We start from the raw sequence: 23,210 nt of genomic DNA, 5'->3' as shown, positions 1-23,210 counted from the left end.
TAAGGTAACAAAATGTGCTCTCAGTGCCTTGAGAAAAATTAACAATCACTTGAAAAGAAATTGAACTTATAGATAATTTTGCTTAGGTAATATTACTGGAAATTTTCCCAACTGAAAGAATATAGTACTAGTAAATCCAATAATTATTATGCATTGATGTTTTTATGTGCCAAATGGCTGTAGCATAAGGAACAGCATTATCACTTGAGTAGACTGAAATGTTTAATTTGGGATCTGTTTTCAGTGAATCAATTTTTCATTGATATTTGTTTAAAATACTTCACTTGTAGAAAGCATAGTCAGTCATGTGTTTTTATTAAGGCCATGATACATCACATAAATCAGTCTCTAAACTTTTTGGATCACATATACTTATGAGTAAAAAAAAATTTAAATGTATTTTTGTCACATACATATACTAATATATTCATTAAAAAAATCCTTAAAATATTTAAATGGTACAAAAACCTTTTTCTCACTAAATATTTCAATTTTTTAGGAAGCAATTCAGTTTGTTGCCATAATTAGTTTTTGTGGCTGCATTATCAGAAAAGGATACCTGACAATCATACATAAATTACAAGTTGAAAAAGCACATCATTGACTCTGGGTTACTGTAAATTATGATACTTATTTTTAAATCTTATCCAGAAATTTATCCACAGATTTATGTTGATATTTAGTTGGCAAATTTCCATCTTCTCTGATATCAAGGAAGAATCCACTGAAATTCTTCATTTGGTATAATTTTAACCAGGTTAGAAATTTTTTTTTTTTTTTTAACACTGTGCAGATAGAAGTGATACATTTTTGACAACAGAAGCTTAATTTTTAAGTGTCTTGCTGGTCATAATGACTTTCTACTATTATTAGCTAATATCTGAATTTTAATATATATATATATATATATTGAGTACCTGGGTTGATTACTAACAATAGGAGATATCTATTTTTTCAGTCTTTTTGATGATTTTTTAATTTGGGAGGTGATATGATTAGATTGTCATTGTTTTACTTTTATATTTATTGTGACTGACGAGATCCTCCTGGGAATAAAAGTGTTATTTCTACTATTTTCTTTTGTTTACTTTTATTTCATTGATAGTATTATCAGTCCACAATTTTTTTACAGGAACCTTTTTAAGCCAATTTGTCCATTTTGTGAGGGTTAATTTGATTAAAACTGATTGATATCCATAAATCCACTTAATTAAACACCCATAAACTATAATACGTACCCACAGAAAGTGAGCCAACAAATCAGAGTCCCACTCCCATACCTTCTGTGCCTGGTGAATTCCCATTTTGTCTTAAGATTGCCTCAAATACTATACTGTATATAAAGTCTTGGTATCTATCAAACTCATTCTTTAGATAATTAAAAAAAGAAAAGAGAGTATCCTATTCCCACATTTCTTTTGGGAAGTCACTGACATAATGAGATATGGGAAGTATTAAAATTTAAAAGTACTTATCCTATTTTTTGACATATAGGATACCTGTTTTTATGTAAAGTGAATCCTCTTTTTATCTTCCCAATGAATTTTATGTCTTGGGCTACAGATGTCCCTGTTAATATTCCCTAATTTTTGTTGTTGTTCACATGTTCCATAGAACATGTTTTCTGTAAAAACAAAATGTTAACTAAATAGAAGGGTTTTTTCATTATTGTTGCTTTCTTTCTAACATTGTCTTATGTACTGCTCACCAGTTATTCTACCTGTTAGCATCCTATGTTTTTGCACCATTTCCTTAGCTTTTCCCCTCATTATTGCCCCCATTTCTAGCCATTGAACCAGTACTTCAAGCTGCCACCTCCTCCATGAAACCTTCCCTTATACTATCCTAAAGTAATTAAAAATTATTTTTTGTGCCTCTGCTAGGCAGAATCATTTATATGTGTGTGTATATGTATATAATATATACATATACATATTATATATGTCCCATATGCCCTATATGTTCCAAAAAGGCAGATAAATTCAGTATTTATTTCTGTACGATAATTCTTTAAAATAAGAGATAATGTTTAGAAAAGTAGATAGGCATGGTTTTCTTCTTAAATAAATTTTCTCCCAGAAATCTATACAAAATAACAATACCTTACACTATGCTAAGTATATATTAAATATTAGTAAGGATGAGCTTTCTACGATACTAATTTATGTTTCACATGAATTATTGATATTACCATTTAGAATTTCAGTCCTCAGATGTTTTTCTAAAAGCATCAGTTGTTTCATGGTCTGCAAGAACTAGTATAATAGATATCATTGAAAAAAATAAATTTTATGATTTGAAAAGGAAGTGAGTCAGGCATGTGACAAAAGCAGATGGTAACAAATGGACCTCTAGAATGCTTCCATTGTAATGTGAAATATAAAAAAAAAAAAAAAAAAAAAGATCTAGAGAAAGACTCTAGCACCAAGCAGAGTATGGAGGATAGGAGTGTAAGGGAACAAGTATGATGTTACAGTGAAAACCTTTGTGGAGGATCTGTGAAAAAAACATGGATAAGGTATCCTAACCAAAATGAATAAAGATAGATGGCTTTGGTTCTTCATCACTAATGGAGGGATTTACCCACATTGGTGAGTTCATAGATTCTATTTAAGTATAAGACCTCATTAAAATGGATAATAAAAATCTTCTTAAGTTGAATTTTACATACTAATGAGTCTGTCTTTTTTTTTTTTTTTTTTTTTTTTTTTTTTTTTTTTTTTTTTTGATAACTATTTTAAGGGATCCATCACATGCTTTTTTAGTTTCTATTCACTAAGGCTTCCAATTAATATTATTCACTCTTCATGTTGATGTACATTTTTGCAGAAGGCGTTTTATCTCCCAGCGCTGTTCTCTAGAATTTTTAGAAGACATAGTGGAATATGCCACTGTACAAAGGTACTCTTTCAAAGCAACATTAATCTTGTTGCATGCGTTCCTTTTCCCTGCTACCCTTGTCCGAGAAAAGTGCCGGAGGTCCTGCATGCTGGTGCTGCCATCTGATCATACAAGTCCTAATGAAGAGTCTGTGGGGTAGAGAGAAATTTATTTATTTTTTCCTTTTCAATTGCAGAACCAAACATATATCTGGATCACCAAGACACAAAGGCTTGAAGAAGACTCATTTTATTAAGAACATGAGACAATATGACACAAAAAATAGCAGGTGATCTTTAATCTTTTTTTTATTACTTTAATATAGAAACTTAATGGTCTGAGTGTTTTTTCTATATTATATATACAGGTGAAATGCTTGTCTCTGCTCAGAATCATAAAACCAATAGAACAGGTTAATATATGAAGATTTTCAAAGTATTGAAAAGTATGGTTTTTGCGAGGAAGCTTTCTTTACAGTAGAATCTTACAACTTTAGAAATTACCCATGTTAACTTGAATTTTGTATCTTCAGGTGTTATTCCTAAAATACAGGTGTAATTAAAATTTCCCTCCATAAGAAGCACTTCCTGTTACATGGAAAATCTAAATATGAGTGCCTCTTTGGAATTTATAAGACTTTAAGGATCTAGCTTTAACCTTTTTTTTTAATTAGTTGTTTATTTCAGTCACGTCCAATTCTTTGTGACTCAGTTTGAGGTTTTCTTGATAAAGGTCCTAGAGTGGCTTGTCATCTCCTTCTCCAGCTCATTTTCCAGATGAGGAAACTAAGGCAAACAGGGTTAAGTGATTTGTCCAGGGTCACACAACTAGGAAGTGTCCGAGGCTGGATTTGAATTCAGGTCTTCCCAATGTCGGGACTAACATTGTATCTACTGAGGCACCTACCTGTGCTCTTAACCTCCTTGAGTATGCTTTTTACACACAGTTCCATTCATGAATTCGGTGATCCAGCCGAGTTGTCCTTACTGTCCCTGGCACACAACCACCTATTGAATAAATCAATCAGTTATTTAATCAACAGCCTTCATTATGTTCCAGGCATTGTGCCAGACTATAGGGACACAGAGACTATGATGAAATATCCCTGCCTTCAGGAACTTGTGCCATCAGGGAGAATAACACCTACACACCTAAGTGCACAGTGGATAGTGTTGAACTTGGAATCAGAAAGATCCAAATTCAAGTTCTGCCTCAGACAATTAATAGCTGTTCCCATCTGTGCAGGTCGCTTAGATTCTCTGCCTCTCAGTTTCCTCATTTGTAATTGGGAGCTCACATCCATCTGAATAGAAAAGATGACTAAAAAAGGACAGTGATAACATGGGAAGGGCTGTGGGAAAACAAGATCCTTAAAGCACTGTTGATGGACCTATGCATGGGTACAATCTCTGGAAAGCAATTTGTAATTATACATGATGAGCTTATTTTCCTTTTGAAGCTATTCCAACACAAGACTTATACCCAAAAGCGATCAAAGAAAAAGAAAAAGGTCCAAGATGTACAGATATATTCATAGCAACTCTCTTTGTGTTGGTAAAGAAAAAAAACCAAACTAAGAATATTTAACAATTAGAATGGCAGAATAAGTTGAGGTATATAAATATAATGAGATATTATTGTGTTGTTAGAAATGAGGGGACAGAACTGCAAAATTATTGAACAACATAGGGGTGGAGTATTACAGTTGTGAAATATTGCATGAATTTTCAATAAGGTTACTGTATTAGTAATTTTACTTCACTGTTACAAGAGACTTCCCATGAAGTAGGAGTAATCTATACATATTTGTAATATAAAAACAGAATACATCAAGAAAACAAAAACAAAAAATGGCAGTAATTAGCACCTGCCTCACTAGGTTGTTATAAGAATCGAATAAGATATAAATTTAATGCTTTTGTTATCATAAGTTGGTACAAAATATATACAAGGTAATTTCAAAGGAAAGACCTTATCAGCTTAAGGCATCAGGAAAGGAAGACTTCATGTAAAGTGATGAAGTTCTGTGCAAACAGAATTTGGTTCTGTCTTTTAAAAATACATCTTTTTTAGAAATTAGCAGGGACAGCTGGATGGCACAGTGGATAGAGCCCCAGCCCTAAAGTCAGGATGACTCGAGTTTAAATCTGGTCTCAGACACTTAACCCTTCCTAACTGTGTAATTCTGGGCAAGTCCCTTAACCCCAATTGCCTGAGCCCCACCCCCCAAAAAAAGAAGTTAACTATTTCCTTTTCCTTACTAGTTCAACTTTTCATTCCTTTCCTCTTCATATTATTTCTGGTATATACATGTACAGCAAAGTGCTCATTTTTAGACATGTAAGATTTATAAATCATCCTCTGGATTTTTGGTGATAATCTAAAAAATCTGATAGTGATATTTTACTAAACATTTCAAAGAAAAGCTAAAATTAGAATAGAAGGCATATATAGGCTAGTATTTTAGAATGCACAATTTGTAAGCCCCAGATATTGCATAGATTATTAGAAGCAATGTATTACTTTTTCTGTTTATTTTTTCTTTCTTTTTTATTTTTTATTCCAAAGGAAAGGCAGTGGGTGAGATTTTTTTTTCAAATTGATATAAAAATAAAAGGCATCAATAGAATTTCAAAAAGAAATGCTGGCTTAGTTTTAGTTGAAAGTTAGAAATGAGGATTTATGGTAGAAGAAAAGATGAAATTCATTTTACTTACATTTCCCTGATAAATTAATTCTGGCTCTTTTAACTTACTCTGAATTATTTTTGATTTGCTTCATATTATAAAAGATGACATGCAGCACATTGGATTTTTTAAAATGTTTTTCTCAATTATCACACTTTTTTTTTTCCTCTATCCCACTTTCTGTCACATGTAAGAAAGAGCCCTTGTATCATATATTCATAAATCAAAACAAATTGGCTACCTCACAAAATGCATTTTCCATTCTGCATATTAATCCACCATCTCTCCTATCTGGTAAACAGCATTCATCAGATTTCTGGAAATGTAGTTGATTATTTCATTCATCAGAATTCAGAAGTCTTTCAAAATTATTCATTTTTATAACACTGGTGTTACAGAATAAATTATTTTCCTGATTCTGTTCACTGCATCAGTCCACACAAATTTTCCCAGGTCTCTAAAACTAACTCTTTCTTCATTTCATATGGCAAAATAGTTTTTCGTTGCATTTATATATGATAATTTGTTCAATCATTACCCAATTGATGGGAATCTGGTAGTGTCTAGCTCTTTGTTACCACAAAAAAGAGTTGCTAATAATATATTTGTATATATGGGCCCTTTTCTTCTTTGATTTCCCTGGGGTATGGTTGTAATAGTGGTATATGGAGTCAAAGAGCAATAACTTTGGAGGGTGAAAAATTCCAGATTGTTTTGTAGAATGGTTAAGGCCAGTTCACAGTTCCAACAGTACCTGAGTTTTGAGTGTTCCCACAACCTCTCCAAAGTGTCATTTTCTTTTTTGTCTGTTTTTGCCAATCCAATGGATGTGACATAAAACTTCATGGTTACTTTAATTTGTATTTCTCTAATAATTAGTGATTTGTAGCATTTTTTTATATCACTAGAATTAGTTTGGTAACTTAAGAACTGTTTTTTCATAATCTTTATATTTGTTAATTGAGAAGTGGCTTATTCTTACAGTTTTATTTTCCACTAAGAAAAATGAAGTGCTGGTTCTCAGAGCTAGAAGAGACCTTAAAAGTCATAAAATCTCAACCTCTCAATTTAATCATGAGGAAACTAAAGTAGATGACCACAATATTACTAGTCAGTAGTGTCTTTGAGCCATAATTCCAAGTAGATCTCTCCTACATTGGCAGTTTGCTTCTTTTGACCATTGAAATTCTTTTCTGTTGTGAGGGGAGGAGTACAAAGTATAGCATTGGACAAAGTGAATTTCACATATCCAGGTCTCTAGAGCAAAAAGTTTAAAAAATGTGATATTTTTATTCCGTAAGCTTTTGTGAAACAGTTACAATCTATAATACACCATCTTCAGTTTCATTAGTGGTAAGGATAGGAAAGGGGAGTGTTAAAAACTTGGGATATAGGAAACAAATTTTAACTATAGGGACTTGTGACTCTTGACATTAAGGCTTTTCTCCATTAATTGGATCATTGGTCTTTCATATGCCTTCCTTTTTGCTTTAGACAGTAGCTACCTTTTCATGAGCAAATAATCAGAAATGAATGGAAAAGCATTTCTCCTTCTCTGGGATACACAGAAAAAAATGGAGACCAGCCTCGGCACTCAAGGAACCAATATTCTGAGGAATCTATATTCTGTGTTGAGGAAACAACACAAAAAGTGGACCCTAGAGAAATAACTTGGCAGAGTTCATTTGATCTTGGATCCAGAATGGGGAGGGAGGAAAGGATACCTTGGAGGAGGAGGAAGACTGCTGTTGAAATCATAGAAGAGATGGCTATGTTGCAGAGTAAATTAAGCATGATTGGAGTTTTTCCTCATGCTAGGAATCACTAATAGAGACAGTTACCCATTTGGAGAGCAGGGAAAAAGTTTCTCCTAGGCAGGACGGTTACCTGGTACAGGTATGGAGATAGCTAAAGTTAGGAATAACTCATGTGAACATGGAGACTCTTTCCTGGACCCTCTTATTAATCTCTCAGAAATGTTGCAGTATGTATAATCAGTAATGGAAGATAGCTCAGAAGGTTAGCTATTGACAGTATTTAACACCATTCTGATGTGATTTGGCATGGCTGGAGTGAGGGGAGACACTAGCTCTGGTTAATAAAATCCCTATCTATTGGTCTGAAGCCTTCACTAACCAAAAGAAAGTCACTATTGGAGAAACCTGCAAGTTGTTAACAGACTCCCAACTTCAGACTCTGTGCTTGAGGTAGCACAAAGTATTCAGTGACATTAACCTTTTCTTGTTAAAGACTCAATGAAGAAATAACTTGAAAATTTTCCCACCTTCTGAATTTCTTAATGAAATATGTGCTTGCTTTTTTAATAAAAGAAAATATTTACGTCGGTGCCTAAGCACACAGTATGTGATTGAGAAGCAATATTTATGAGTACTTCTAGCTTAGTTCTAATTTTGTGAACTTTTGTTATATCATCATTTATTTTCCCCATTGCATTTCAGGATAGTTCTGATTTGTGCTAAAAGGTCCTTGTGTGCAGCATTTTCTATTTTGCCTTATGGAGAAAGCATTCGGATTAAGTAAGTAAAGATTTTAACTGTAGAGCTGACAAATTTCACAAAAGACATGATATATAATTTATAATTTGCTTACCTGCATATGTGCATATATAAATAGGTAGGTAGTATGATGAATAGAGCGACAGGTCTGCAATCAGGAAGGCTCATCTTCCTGAGTTCAAATTTGACCCTGTATGTGATCTCTGTGTGTACCCTGCCAAGTCACTTAACCCCATTTGTCTCAGTTTCCTAAGCTAAAAGAGATAGCAAACCATTCCAGGATCTTTGCCAAGAAAATCCCAAATGAGGTCAGGAAAAGTTGGCCACAATTGAACTACAAAACATCTGCAAAATGAGTACCTTGCACTCTTCTCTACCTTTTAAGTTTGATAACAAGAGCATCAGCATTATACAAGGTGTGGTATATGTGATAATAATTTAAAAGCTCCGTAGGGGAGAATATGTTAAGAATTAGCAAAATAGGTCTAAAAATTCAGACCTATTATAATTGAAAATTATCCCCCAAATATTCCAGAAGCATTCAGAATTCAGTAAAAATACAATCGAATTAAACTTCCTATGAGTTAAAGTTATTCATCATATTAAAAATATTAATATTCTGTTTGCATTTTGAGGTAATTTTATGTAGCTTTTAAAAAACTATTTTTTGGGGGAACCTATTTATATATAAATTGCTTTTATTGTTCTTTCACTTTATGTGGAATACAATTGTGTTCTCTCACATCCTGTCCATTTGATTGTCCTGTTCATAATTTATGGAAGGAAACGGATGTTTAGCAGTAGAAATAGTATTGTGTGCAAACATGCTATAAAAATAGTCAATAATAGAAAACCCATTCTTCCTCTGATGTGGGAAAACACCAGTTACAGCAACAGTTTCCAAAGCTTACTGGCTGTGTATTACTACAATTTGATCTTACCTACAAATTTGCCTATGAAATGTGTACATTCCTTTAAACAAAGGTAAGTAATGGTATTCACTAAATGTTTATTGGTTAATACAAATTTTATTTTGATTATAGGAAATGGTATTATCTAGGAATTAATACTATCATGAAAAGGAAACAGTGTAAAATGCTAGGGAATTTCTTAATATCTTCTAATAGTGTTTATCTTTTACATAATTTTAACCCAATGTTATTTCTATGAAAGTTCAGGTTCCATTCCTTTTTATTTTCAGTAGCTTATTGATAATAGATGTATACATTTTTCATAGGAAAAAGGGAAAAAACTGTTTATATATGTTCATCAGTATTGATGCTATTTTTAAAAATCTAGCTGCTACTTTCTCTTCTCCCAATCCCCCTTCCCTAATTCAATAGTTCATTTACTATAGGAGAAAGGAATTTTATCTTCCTAGAATATACCATCTTTGATCTAAATACTTTTACAGTGACATAAAGGTAGAAAGCCAGAAACAGAGGCATCCATCTGGTGGGGTTTCAGTGTCTTCTGAAATGGTCTTTATGTTGGAAGGAGTTGAGCTTGGTGCTGACGGAAAGGTAAGAGATTAGTCTTCGTATTTTCATAGTAACTAATGCTAATTATTGTTTGTAGAATTTTGAAGTCAGAATTTTTTAAGAATGCTGAAAGACCTAAATATTTAAACTTTTATTTAAATTTTTTGTTTATCTTAATGTTTGTAATTAATTGAAAGATATAAATGGGAGAGAAGCTTATGCGACCTTATGGAAAATAAGCTTATATATTTATTATATTACCATTTACACTTCTTATTTTATTGTTCTAAATCAGTTGAATTTTAAGCCAGCTACTTTAACATAAACAAAAGTATCATATTTCCTCTTATTTGGAGATTTGTCTCAAATCTCAGATATCACACAATACTAATCCTTTTCAGTTTCATTATATTGTAGAATGTCTTCATATGAAATATTTGAAGGGATGAATGTGAAAATGATAGAACAGTGAGCATGATAAAATACTATAGGTTACCAAAACAGTAGTAATTTACATCAGATACTCATTTGGATCATGTATAAACCCATACTCTTAGGATGGAGAAATGAATTTTTTACATATGCTAGTTTTTCAATGGTAAAGCTCCCTAGAGAAGTAACCCAAACATACACATTAGTTTCTATTCATAGGAATTCATTAGGACCAAACTGGACTATTAATGTGAATAAAAGGAAATAAATTCAAAGTTGAAAAGATAGCCTACAAACATGGTTCTTTCCTTCGTCCTAAGTGAGCATTTGGGAAGGAGTTCATTTTTGCATTCTTTTATCAATACATGCAACATGAAGAAAAGCCTCCTGAAACTTGGTTTGGGGAGCAGGGGGAAACTTGGCTTTATTTTGTTTTGTTTTTTGTCTAACTCAGTCAAATGAGGAAAATAATCTCGAATGTGAATTTGTTTTTCAGGTAGTATCTTATGCAAAATTTTTGTATCCTACAAATGCCCTTGTCACACATAAAAGTGATAATCACACTGCAGCATCCCAACTCCGATCCAGCGTTCAACGGACTCTGCCTGGGTCAAGATACAAATCTACCACAGCTAAATCAATGCCATCAGGCACAGAATTAGGTATGAAGTTTTATATCATAAGGTTTTCTTTCAGTTCATGTTTTTAGTGCACAGGAATTTATTTAAGAATCTATATGTACTTCTGTACAACAGAAACAAGACAACAAAAACAAGCAATCTCTGCCATCAAGGAGTTTTCATTCTATCAGGAGAAATACACACACACTCAAATTGATACAAAATATGTCCGTAGTAAATACACTGGAATCTCTAACAGAGCAGTTGGAAGGGCAAGGAAAAGTCTCATGGGATATTTCAGTTGAGCTTTGAGAGAGTCCTTAAGGAAAAATGAACAGCCTGGTCAGAAGGACCAAGAAAGGAGACAAAGGGTCATGTCTGAGGAATGGCAAGAAAGGTCCATTTAACCATATCTTTGAACCAAAAAAAAGCAGTATGTAATGGGGAAAGGTAATCTGGGGCTACATTACGAAGGGTTTTAAAAGGAAAACAAAAGTGCTTGTGTTTGACCCTAGAAGCTACAAGAACACCCTAGAGCCTTTGGAGCATGAGATGGTCAGAGCTGTGCTTTCAGAACATTTATCACTTTGGTAGCACTGTAAAGGATGGACTAGGAAGGGGGACACTTAAAAAGTAAAGAGAATATAATAGAACTTATTTTATACAAGTGCATGCCAGCAATAACGATCAGACCAGTAACTGAACTTAAGCCAATTGAAAAGAATAAATATTGTAGAAATGGAGAAAGGTTGATAAAGACTTAAGAGAAACTAAAGGGAGCCAAGAATAAATTTTAAATATTAAATGTGGGGAAGTTATCTTAGAATAGTTTAACAGAAATTGCAGGTACACATTATGTTGTCTTTTGTTAGTTTTCAGTTTAGGATTAAATTGGTTTTTTACCTCATAATATATCATTCTGTCTCAGATATCACAAAAGGAAATTCACCTTTAAAAATTAACCACATGCTGAGGATAGTGCTTCACCAAGTAACTTTAGTGACATAATAATACTACTTTTATAGTTGTGTTGTTAACACTTATTTTTGACAAAATTTAACTTCCATAAATACATTTGTGAAGAACAAAAGGCAAAACAGGACAAGCAAAAACAAAACTGAAAACCCATTTTAAAATACCCCAAAAGCAAATATGGACGTCAAATGTGGATGATCACTTACTAATTCTCACTACATTTCATTGATTGTTATCTTAAGTGCCGCATTTTCACTTAATAGGAAAGAAATAATACAAATTCAATTTTAGTTAGGACACAACCATGGAAAATTGGTTTTCTATCTAAAAGTTGTAATTGACTCAGAATTTACATTTATCTTTTTTTTCTCCTACCACTCTCTGGATGCATACCCTCTCATGATACCCAATAATTCAGTCGAATTCATGACCCTCTCTTGGGCCCACTTGATCCTCTTGACTCTCTCTCTACCATAAATGTATACCCATTAATGTCTCCACAATGGACTATGCCCTCATTCCTCTCTGTGAGAGTGTGTAAACCCAAAGAAATGCCAGTGGTGCATATGCTAGTATGCTGGCATTTTCCCAAAGTCACACACATCAACATATATACACACATTTATGTCCATCTCCTGAGAACCTACTTATCCCATTTCAGAGAGATGAAGTTCTAGTTTACTGTGAAAGATTTAAGGAAAGCAGTTTTACATCTTTCCTCCCAATCAGGAAATTTATCCATTTGACATAATATCTAAATTAAATCCTTCACCCTTAGAGTATAAGTAAGTAACCATTTATTAAGTGCCTACTATGTGCCATACATTGTGCTAAAAGATAGCCCCTAATTTCACAGTCCAATGAGAGTTAACATGTAAACAACTATATATCAAAAAAGCTATACAGAACATACATTGGAAATAATCAACAGAGGAAAAGCAGTAGAATTAAGAGAGATCAGGAAAAGATTTCTACAGAAGGGGGGATTTTAGCTGGAACTTTTTGGAAGCTAGGAATCAAAGATGAAGAGGGAGCGCGTTTCATATATGGAATATGGCCAATGAAAATGCAAGGGATCCGGTATTGGGATGTCTTATTCAAGCAACAGCAACAGCAACAGCCAAGAAGGCTGATGTTATTGCATCAAAGAGTGGGATTGAGGATGGGGAATTGGGAGAATGGAAGAAGATTGAAAAAGTGGCAGGGGTTAAGAAGGATTTGATTGCTAGAGCATTTCATATTTGATCCTGGAGGAGAGAGCCACATTGGGATGATGGCATATTTGTAGGCAGTAGCCAGCACATAAGGAAAGATTGAAGATCAGTGAGAAAATAGGGCCAACAGAGGAGGCAACAGGAGATCACTTGTACAAGTTAAGTTAGCCTTGGCGAAGAGAAGGCCCACCTCTTCATATGAGACAAGGGTAAAGGAGGAGATAGTAGCAAAAGGCGCATAGGCAGTGTGAAATGGAAAGGGAAGAAAAAGAAATTCTCACTGAATGGCCTCATTAGACCCGTTTCTGCTTTTCTTGTACTCAGTAGTAGAGACCAGAAAATGTGACATCCTTTTCTCTTCTTTCTAAACAACCTTTAATGTTTCTCAGTTAATCTTATGCTATTATTATTATCACTAGTAACATCCATATAGCAATTTAAGATTTATAAAGCACTTCACGTTATCTTATTTGATCTTAAGAACCTGTGAAGTGAGTGCAATTATCATCTCCATTTTACAGAAGGGAAACTGAATTAGACAAGTTAAGATTTATCCAAGGTCACACTAAGTATCCAAAGCAGCATTTAAACTTGGGTGTTCCTCACTTGAAATCTAGTATCTATCCACTATACTACTTTGCTAGTGATTTAAGAGAAAGGGGGGGGGGGGGGGAGGGGGGGGGGGAAGGAAATTGAAATCAGCAATTTAAAAGGGAAAACACACACACACACACACACACACACACATTTACTAGGTATCTTTTGTCTGAAAACAATTTCTGACTTATACCTATGCTTGATGCTATTGTATGTGCTTCTAGGGAGTGAGACAGGTGATTCAATAGAATATAATCCTAATCTCCTTGATGATCCTCAGTGGCCCTGTGGGAAACACAAGCGTGTTCTTATCTTTGCATCATATATGGTAAGAAAACAACAAAGTTGTATAAAAATTGATAATGATATTTTTCCTATGTCTAGCATTTATTAAAGAATTGATTCATGTTTCCTTCACAAGCTAATTGTACAATAATTCAGAGTCTGATTCTTTTTGTACAGCAAAATAATGTTTTGGTCATGTATACTTATTGTGTATCTAAGTTATATTTTAATATATTTAACATCTACTGGTCATCCTGCCATCTAGGGGAGGGGGTGGGGGGGGTAAGAGGTGAAAAATTGGAACAAGAGGTTTGGCAATTGTTAATGCTGTAAAGTTACCCATGTATAAATCCTGTAAATAAAAGGCTATTAAATAAAAAAAAAAAAAAAAAAAGAATTGATTCATGGCAAATTGTGTAATCAGTCAAGGTGCTAGGATGTTCATTCTGTTTTTTTAAAAAAGTTGCTTAATTTAATGTTGATTAACATTCAGTACTACAGAATCAGATTAGTGAAACTTGTGAGCATCTGTCTTTAGAAGATTACAAAAGAGATTCGACAACAGTAGATTTTAATGTGCCTGTTTATGAAGAAACAAATAGTAGCATTACCCTCTAAAATTGGAAACAATCTTAAGGCTAAATTGTTAAATTCTTCTAGTATCAATTCCCTGTAAGTGTTGAAGCCGCCACTACCACTTTCTCATTTATCTAGGTTCCAGTAGAGATGTCACTCCTGACTCCTCCCCACTGATCTTATATCTAGTCTTTTGTCAAGGCTTGTTAGTTTTACTGTTGTAAGGTTTCTTATATACATCCCTTTCTCTCCTTTGACACTGCTACCACCTTGGTGTGGCTGCTCTGTGACCTTATACCAGGGCTAATAAAGTAGACTGCTAGTGTATCTCCCAGCCCCAAGTGTCTCTCCTCACTCTAGTCTCTTCTTCACTCAGCTGTCAAATTGATCTTCCTAAATGTGGGTCTGACCATATCACACTCTTCTCCCACCTTTTCCCATTTAATCCCCTATTTGAACAAATATATATTCCTGTTTGATATTCAAAGCCCTTCATAACCTGGCCCTTCCTACTTTTCCAGTCTTTCGCACCTTTACTGTTCTACTCACATACACCTCTTACTCTGTAATCCAGTAATACTGGTCTCTTTGCTACTCCTCAAATACTGCTTCTTCCCACTCTGTGCATTTTAATTGGCTTAACCATGACTGGAATTCTTCCCTTGATCTTTAGCTACTTAGCTTGCCAGCTAAAACCCAACCTTCTATAAGCCTTTTTCATCCTCCTTACTGCTTCTGCTTTCCCTGATGTCCAGTTTATCTTTATGCATCTTGTTAATATATACTTGTTTGCATGGTGTATCCCCCAGTAGACTTTTTGAGAACAGGAACTTTTTATTTTTCCTTTCTTTGAATCCTCAGTTCTCAAAATAGTTCCTGGCGCATAGTAGGGCACTCAATAAATGCTAATTGACTCACGGCCACATGTTTAAGTGGTATTCATTTTGGACAAATTTAAAACCTCAGATTAATAGCTTGGCAACTAAAAATATGCTAAGAAACTTGTTTCACAGAAAACAAGATTGATTATAAATAACAGAAATTAGTGGAATTCTTGTGCCTTTTGATATCTGGAAAAAAGCTAGTCAGCAATATTGCCTCATTTTATTCAATTAATTAATCTCTAAGCAGCACAAAACTTATGCATAATTCTATATTCTGCACCCTGCTTTGGGAATTCAAGGCTTCATCTTCACTTTATTAAATCTCCCAGAAGTGCTCTCCATAAAAATTTTAGGTATTAAAAATGGTCTAGATTTATTTGTCACCTTGCTGTTAACAAGCATAAAAATAGTTCAACAGTAAAATTTTTCATTTTAATCCCTAAGGCTAGACTTATAATCATTATAGCAATAGGAGATGGAGTTTGAGGATCAAAAATGAATATATCCTAGCTGACAGTTAACTTTCTTTTCTATTTCAGACCACCGTGATAGAATATGTGAAACCTTCAGACCTTAAAAAGGACATGAATGAAACTTTTAAAGAGAAGTTTCCTCACATCAAACTTACATTGAGTAAAATTAGAAGGTAAGAAAGTCTTGAGTAAAGCTGGGCTAGCAGTCATTTGGACTTGTGAGAAGGTAATCGTCTTCCACTTGTATCTAAAACTGCTTAGTCTGTAAGACTATCAGGATCCATGTTACCTCGTGACTAAGAACATGATTTGGTTTTTATTTACTCACAGCCTAAAACGGGAAATGAGGAATCTCTCTGAAGAATGCAACCTCGAACCAGTTACCGTGTCAATGGCTTATGTTTACTTTGAGAAGCTTGTCTTACAAGGCAAGCTCAACAAACAGAACCGCAAACTGTGTGCTGGTGCTTGTGTGCTCCTTGCAGCAAAGATCAGTAGTGACCTCAGGAAAAATGAAGTAAAGCAACTTATTGATGTAAGTATAACCAGAATTCTGCTATTTTCACGGAACAGTATGACAGGTACCAAGACTATTGAGAGTTCTAGCTTTTGGCTCTTTTAGTCAGGTTAGGGTAAATGCTTTCTACAAATTTCCTAAATTCTACCTATATCTACTTGCAATCAATATTAACTGGGATATAATTTCTCATTTCTAGTGTTGTGAAAATGAGAGAATGTTCAAAATTCATATGTATAAGGACAAAGAATTATAGGATTCAGAGCTAATGATCAAATATAAACATAGACTAGTGCTATTTTCCCTATGATGGTAGCTGAAATTAAGTTGGTCTCACTTAAATCAAAAGGTCTTTATTCTTTACGGCACAAATGTTAGAAAGATGATAATTTATCCATCTACTAATTGTTCTTCCCAAGCTTTGGAAATGTTTCTCACTAAATATACAAATGTCTTCACATTTAGACATAAAGGCAATCAAGTTTTTTGTTTTTGCTTCATCCTGAAAAAAAGTGAGTCACAGTTGGACAAAGTGATGACTATTTATTTAATATAGCTAGAAAAAAATATGGATACAACAATCTAACTTAGTCTTTCTTCTTCAATACAGAAGTTAGAAGAACGCTTCAGATTCAACCGAAGAGATCTAATTGGATTTGAATTTACAGTGCTTGTGGCTCTGGAACTAGCTCTATACCTTCCTGAAAACCAAGTTTTACCTCATTATAGACGTCTCACCCAGCAATCCTAGCCCAAGTGTGTTCCACCTAACAGTTGGCAGGAAGATTCACACACTGCTTTGCTGCTGAATGACTTCCACTTTCCACTAATCTTTTCTGTGCCCCTATTACATCACAACTTTCAGTTAGTTAAAATGTATGTTCTCTTAGTGGCACAGTTGAGTATTTGTTGGGTGACAACAGGTTTGTTGGCACAGAAAGGATTATTTCCTTTAGACACTAAAGCACAAGTAATTCCTGATGTAGTTGTCACTGTGGCTGTTCATTCTTCCTTCTTTAAAGGACGTTATGCTATTGTTTCTTTGAAAGATACTTATTTTTTTTAATTGTTCATTATTACTTCCATTCCAAAATGTCATACTTTAAATGGTATTGGAAATTTTTCCTGCATTTTTTATATGAACAAAATGTACTTTTTTTTTTTTAAATGTGCCTGAAACTGGTCTGGTACCAGAATCTTTTTGTTGCATAAGTTATAAATTCTATAATTATATAGTGTTTTATCCTTTACCTGCATTTGCCTTGCATTCAGAAAGAATTCTGTGGCTGTATTAGCATAACAATGGGATCTGGATTTCTAGATCTTGAACAATGGGTTCATCAGTGATGAAATTATTAATTTATTTAAGCATTAATACGTTGATAAAGGGATAGTTAAAATTTTAGAATGTTAAATGTTAAGAAGGATCTCATCATGCAATCATACTTGATGAAGGTAATTGCAGCCAAGCGACTGTAGAAGTGTTTTGGCTTAAAGGGCGATTTGCTGTTTGTCACTTCAGGATGTTCTCTGCCATTATAATACCCAAAGCAAAGTCCCTTTCTGACTACTTTCTGCATGCAGTTCTCCCAAGTGTCAGCAATTAGTTTTTGCTATCAAATTAAGCCAATGAAACAAGATCTGAATTTTTTAATTGTATTTTTTTTACTCGAATTTCTGTTCTTCCAAGCATCGTGCCACTGTGATGTTCCTCTTGAAATTGGCATGTTGCATATCCAAACAAGCCCTTGTGAGACTCAAGTATAATGTTTATATACAATTGTCAAGAGTGGGCAGGAAAAATGACATCTAACTCAAGTACTAAGCAAATGTTTGGATAAAATATGCAACAGTTTGGTCCTGTAGTAGTTACTTGCTAATTCTTGCATCATTTCTTCTAAGCAATATTGTGATTGAGAAAATTGGTATTCATTTTGATTTTTGCAAGAGAACAAAAATAATTGGATGTTTTGATCAAGACCAACTTGAATACCATACCTTGCTCTGGAAGAAAGAGGGAGTTACTCTTAAAAGTACTGTAAACTTCAGTTTTGCCTGTTTTGACTACATTATATATTGTACACATAGTATCAAATTGTGTACACAATTTTGTAAAAGCATAGGTTAGACGTTAATTGCTGCAAATTTCAAATATTTGATGTGTCTTACATAGTATATATTTAGTGACACCAACTGGTCATAAATTTAATCTTTTATTAATTTGTATGCAACATATGATCAGCATTCAGGTCAGTCTTATGAAATGTCTTTGAAAAATTCGCATGATAAAAAGCCACATAGCAGAGTTCCACAGTTGAAAAGCATGCCGACACATAAGATCTGAAACAAAAGTTCCTCTACAGGGAAAACTAAAAATATTTATTGCCTAGAAATCACATCTAGAAGGGACTAGGATACTGGCCAATCTTTTTCAGGCCAAACAATTTAGGCCTCTCAAGCGCTGGTTGCTATTGTAACTTGCAATTTACTAGTCCCATGAAACCCAAGTCTTTGAACATAACTTTAAGACTTGCACTCTCCCCGATCCCTAGTTATTTTCTCAAACATATCATTCCAGACTACTCCCTTTGCCTTTTCTAAACTATCTCCCAGCTGTCTAAAGATCTCAATTTCTTATTGAATTTCACCATAACATTTATGAGTACTGAAGTAGTTTTGACAGTTGTGGCAACCGCAAGGTAAGGATCAGCATAGAACAGGTATCATCTTTATCATCTTGATGTCCATCAAAATTTGTCAGTTGCCTGACACAGTACTATCAATCTAGCTGAAGTAGCTTTGCAATGATCTACAAATTATGGAAGCTACAGAAACTGTGCTATGCTCAAATACTATTTTATGGGCCAGTGTTTTTAGTTAATGAGCCAATTAACAATCCTTTTTCTATAAGCACCTTAAACTTGTTTTCCCCCATGAGGTTGTCCCTTTACCTAATTTTCTTAGGTTATTTATTACCTGTTTGGCTGGCCTCAGTAACATGAAATTATGTATACCTACTGTGCATCAAGTCTTTTAAGTTATGCCATTGAAATTGTCCCAAAAAGGGTACTTATATATGTACAAGCACTGTAAGGGTCTGATTCCCAAATATTTGCTCTATGGTTTACAATGTATACTTTAGGTACTTTTCCTCTAACCATCTTGTATAGCCAATAGTGAAACTGTTGGCAAATACAATAATTCTAATTGTGTGTGTGTATATGTAGTTTTAAATTTTAGCTGCCAAATTGGTTTTATATAACCTATTTGGCTCAAAAAGTGTTATGATTAGTGTACCCTTTTTAGTAATATAAAAGCTGCCACTGTGTGGTAGCACAAAATTACTGCAACAAAGCCAATATTTAAACCAAAATTAAGCCCTAAAACTTTTCAAAGAAAAAAAAGTTGAAATGTTTGAGCTGTCTGTCTGTTTTAAGTATTTGGGTTTGTGGCCATAAACATATAGTGCTGCTTTCTTTCAGCACAACTGCACTAGGTTAATGTAAATTTGTGTAAACTTTAGTTTTAAATGTCATTGTATTTGAGGCACTTGTAATTGGTCTGTTTTCAATAGTAAGATAATGAATTTGTGAAATTTGAGATGCTGTGAAATAAAACTTGCTTTTGATATAAAGTGTATGCTTTAGAGTTAAAATGATGTTTTCTCAGACAAACTTTCAAAGGAAAACTTCTCTATGTGAGGTGATAGATGTCAAAAAGTAGGAATAGTTAAAACAGTATAATACTAAAGTCAATTTTCTTAGAACTCAGCACACTATTAATTAACATAAAAATGAATCAATACACATTCTGTTTTTTTGGATTTATTAAGTCATTCCACAAGATTTCTTCAATTAGAAGTTCCTAAGGGGAACAAGAAGAAAAATTATTTAAAACAATGAAACCCAGAAAAAATTAAAAGTATATATTCCAAGTGTGACAAATTACTTACTTTGAAACAATGCCATCATTTTTTGCCAGTCGGAGAATAGAGTCATCAGATTCTCCCTTAAATAGAGGTTAGTTTGAATTAGCTATAGGATTTTAAAGTTCCAGTTGAATAACTGAAGAACTATCTATTCCTAGATACCTGGTGAAATTATGAACATATTTAATCTCATAACAAAGTAGGGAAGCATTGCAGAGTGCTTTTACATATGAGGTAAACATTTAGTTTGATATCCTTGACTTTTCGATAGAAAGAACATATTGAATTTTGCAATCCATTTTTCAACTACAACTGTAGGGCTTTTTCAGGTTAAAAATGGCAAGTTAATTCAATCTATCATCATCTGATCTAAACCATACCTAACTAGAAATCTTCTCTACGTAGATCTCTCTATCATAGACATCTGCTTAAGCAGCTTCTCGGCAGCTCATTCTGAGTTTTGGACTCAAATTGTTAAGCAAATTTTTCTTTAAATCAGACTTAATTAAAAATTTGCTTTTGTTAATTTGTTCTTTGTTTAATTCTTTTCCCCCATATTCCCTCTATAAGTACTTTTCACAGTTCAAGTCCTCTGTGTTGTTTTTTCTTTTTTTCTTCAATCAAGAAGGCAAGACTAGTGAATAACTGAACAGCTTTTGAACCTGAATTTTTTGGCAAGATTTAAGTAAACAGAATGCCTGTGAAGACCTGTGACTCAGTCATATTCAAGTTACAATTCTTAGATCTTATTCTCATGTGCTATTATGCTGTTGTCATATGCTATTCTCAATTTTTTTCAACAAGTTAAGAGGACAAACCACTCACCATTCTACGAATTGCTCCACAAATTGCGTAAGTCTTAAACTGGCCATTGAATCTGCCCGTGACCTTGTCAACCTAAAAAGATGGTATTGGTTCACTTTTCAATCAGAATAAATTCTATTTTTATAAGCTATCTAGGGAAAAAAAAAAAACCACCTCAATTTTATATTTGAAAAAAACATACCAAACCATACATGCAGGATTTGATGCCTTATGTTTTAGGTTTCTAAGTAAATATACTATTAAGATATTACTGCTTGACAAGAACAGCTGAAACAGCTTTATTAAAGATTCATTCACCACTTTATGAAGAATGAATCTCCACAGTATCATTCAAGCTTTTCCTAAGTGGTGAAAGCCTATCACCAACGTCCTTGTTTTTGTATTTTTTTTTTCTTTTAGGCTATGGCAGGTCTCAATCCCAGTGTACCTTATACCACACTAGACCCATTCACTGCTAACAGCAAATGATAACTGGTGAGTTTATGAACATGTTTAATCTCATAATAATAAACTTATTTTAATAATAGTTATATTTTCTGGCTTCTGAATCATCAATCTGCAAACTGTTCCCAACTTCAGTCAAAAGATTTCAAACTTCAGGACCAATAAAAAGCAACTGAGAAGCAAGTAGTCCTCAATTCTGGTCATGGATTCAAACCTTAAAGTAACTTTAAACGCTAAACGGCCCGATTCTGGGGGAGGGGGACACGTCACTTAACCCGATTCGTAAAACGCGGGATAAAACAGCGCCGGATTCGGAACTGTTGGAGGCTCAAAAAAGGTACAAGACGTTTTGCAAACCCTCAAGTGCTACAACGAGGGCTAATTACTTCTAACCCCATCCCCAGGCCCCCATTTCCCCTCCAGCACGAGGAGTACAGTTCCAGGTTCCCGGGTTGACACCGGTTTAGCCTCATGTGCCAATAACCGCCGGCGGAGACCGGTCCCTGCGGACGGGGCGGCGCTCACCTCGGCCACGTTCATCTGAATGGACGCGTGATCCTTGGCCCCGATGATTCGGTTGCTCGCCGAGCTGCGGGGAGAAGGATCTGGGTCAGAGAGGCCGGCGCGAGGCCGGGGCAAGGGAAGGGGAGGTCGGGGGTGGGGGGGTGGGGAGAAGGGGTCCGAGCGCTGCGGGCGCAGCACGAGGGAACCTCGCTCACCATTTCCGCGGCACGTACAGATCCACGAACTCACCGGCGTCGTTCTGCATGTCGGCAGCCGAGGGACCTGCGCGAGCAAAAGTTGGTCGCCGAGAGTGAGCAGAGACCCAAGCTCGGGCCTCCCGCCCTCCTCCTCCCTCCCTCCCTCCCTCCTCCCCAGGCCGGCCACGCGGGCTGCTTCCGCACCGCCGCGACAGTCTCGGCCAGTCCGGGAACGCGGCCGGAGGCAGCGCCTCGCCTCCGGACACTGGGCCCGGCCCTGGCACTCGGGAATTACCGGGGGGAAGGCGAGAGGACAAAAGGGTCTTGGAGGAGCAGAGAAAACTCTTACCGAGCGCAAACCCGAAAGCGGCGGAAGAGGAAAAGAAGGCGGCGCTTTCCCAAGCTCGGCTAAGAGGGGTTGGAGGCGGGGTCGCGGGAAGTACTTCCGGGGCACAACGAGGCGATGATGTTCTGAGTCTGCGCACTACGTCTCTCGTCCCTCTTTTACCAAACAGGAATACTATTAATCCTTCTGGTCGTCACTTGGAACTCCGACTGAATTACACCCCATGCCCTCTAAGTGGCGTATATCCTATGATCTTACCATCAACTCCCACTTCGAATTATGAGCCATCGAGTGATATATACCCAGAGAGCATCGCCATCCCCCGTACATTAATGGTACATCCCAGGAACCCAGCGCTTCCGCTTCTGGGAGTGTATCCCTCGGGAGGGAGCCCGGGACGGCAGCCTGACAGACCGTCAGACACGTCCGCGCACGCGCGCACACACACGCGCGCACACCACTGGGACTTCCCTCTCCCGTCTGCCTCCTCTTACTCCACCTTGCAGTGAAGGACACGCCCCCGAACTTCCCTACCTCCTGTTTTACGAATAGTACATCCCGGTGAACTTCATCCCTCCTCTACACCCGGGGCGGTGAAGGATGCTCACACACGCCATAAAAATGTCCCGCCTCTCCGGACGCTGCATCTGTCCCCGCGGACCCAACAGTCCGCGGGTCATCCACAGGTTTATTCCTTCACCAGCTGCTTGGCGCCCCGCGTGGTCCCCAGCGCAAGAACGCGGAACCCTAACTACTCCTTACCCACCGGGTCACCTCGTCTGCCAGTATCTTCAAAAATCACAAATTTCGATCTGGAACGGCTCCTCAA

The 23,210-nt window shown here is 35.6% G+C and overlaps 2 protein-coding genes across 4 annotated transcripts in view; one reads left to right on the top strand and one right to left on the bottom strand.

The window, feature by feature from the left end:
• Nucleotides 1-19,774, top strand: part of CABLES2 (Cdk5 and Abl enzyme substrate 2) — a 34,936-nt gene extending 15,162 nt beyond the window's left edge. Inside the window, exons 2-10 of one of the 2 annotated variants that reach the window (XM_031951722.1) lie at nucleotides 2,830-2,901; nucleotides 3,077-3,169; nucleotides 8,027-8,104; nucleotides 9,498-9,606; nucleotides 10,493-10,658; nucleotides 13,627-13,730; nucleotides 15,687-15,793; nucleotides 15,951-16,155; nucleotides 16,748-19,774. In XM_031951722.1, coding sequence (XP_031807582.1) covers nucleotides 2,830-2,901; nucleotides 3,077-3,169; nucleotides 8,027-8,104; nucleotides 9,498-9,606; nucleotides 10,493-10,658; nucleotides 13,627-13,730; nucleotides 15,687-15,793; nucleotides 15,951-16,155; nucleotides 16,748-16,888 — 1,075 coding nt within the window. In that variant the 3' untranslated portion in view covers nucleotides 16,889-19,774. The remainder of the gene's footprint in view (nucleotides 1-2,829; nucleotides 2,902-3,076; nucleotides 3,170-8,026; nucleotides 8,105-9,497; nucleotides 9,607-10,492; nucleotides 10,659-13,626; nucleotides 13,731-15,686; nucleotides 15,794-15,950; nucleotides 16,156-16,747) is intronic. The other variant, XM_023494468.2, reaches the window with a different exon arrangement.
• Nucleotides 19,775-19,945: 171 nt separating this feature from the next.
• RPS21 (ribosomal protein S21) lies at nucleotides 19,946-22,470 on the bottom strand. 2 transcript variants are annotated; one of them, XM_012539644.3, is made up of 6 exons: nucleotides 22,385-22,470; nucleotides 22,054-22,120; nucleotides 21,860-21,923; nucleotides 20,891-20,962; nucleotides 20,090-20,145; nucleotides 19,946-20,001 (listed from the first exon to the last, which is right to left on the bottom strand). In XM_012539644.3, the coding sequence occupies exons 2-6, from the start codon at nucleotides 22,101-22,103 to the stop codon at nucleotides 19,992-19,994; spliced, it is 252 nt and encodes an 83-aa protein (XP_012395098.1). In that variant the 5' UTR covers nucleotides 22,104-22,120; nucleotides 22,385-22,470; the 3' UTR covers nucleotides 19,946-19,991. The 2 variants fall into 2 exon arrangements, with proteins under 2 accessions (XP_012395098.1, XP_031807583.1); XM_031951723.1 differs by lacking the exon at nucleotides 22,385-22,470 and adding an exon at nucleotides 22,331-22,349.
• Nucleotides 22,471-23,210: the final 740 nt, after the last annotated feature.

Source organism: Sarcophilus harrisii, chromosome 2, assembly GCF_902635505.1.
Source record: "Sarcophilus harrisii chromosome 2, mSarHar1.11, whole genome shotgun sequence".
Classification (NCBI taxonomy): Eukaryota; Metazoa; Chordata; class Mammalia; order Dasyuromorphia; family Dasyuridae; genus Sarcophilus; species Sarcophilus harrisii.
This window is presented reverse-complemented; position numbering and strand designations above follow the sequence as displayed.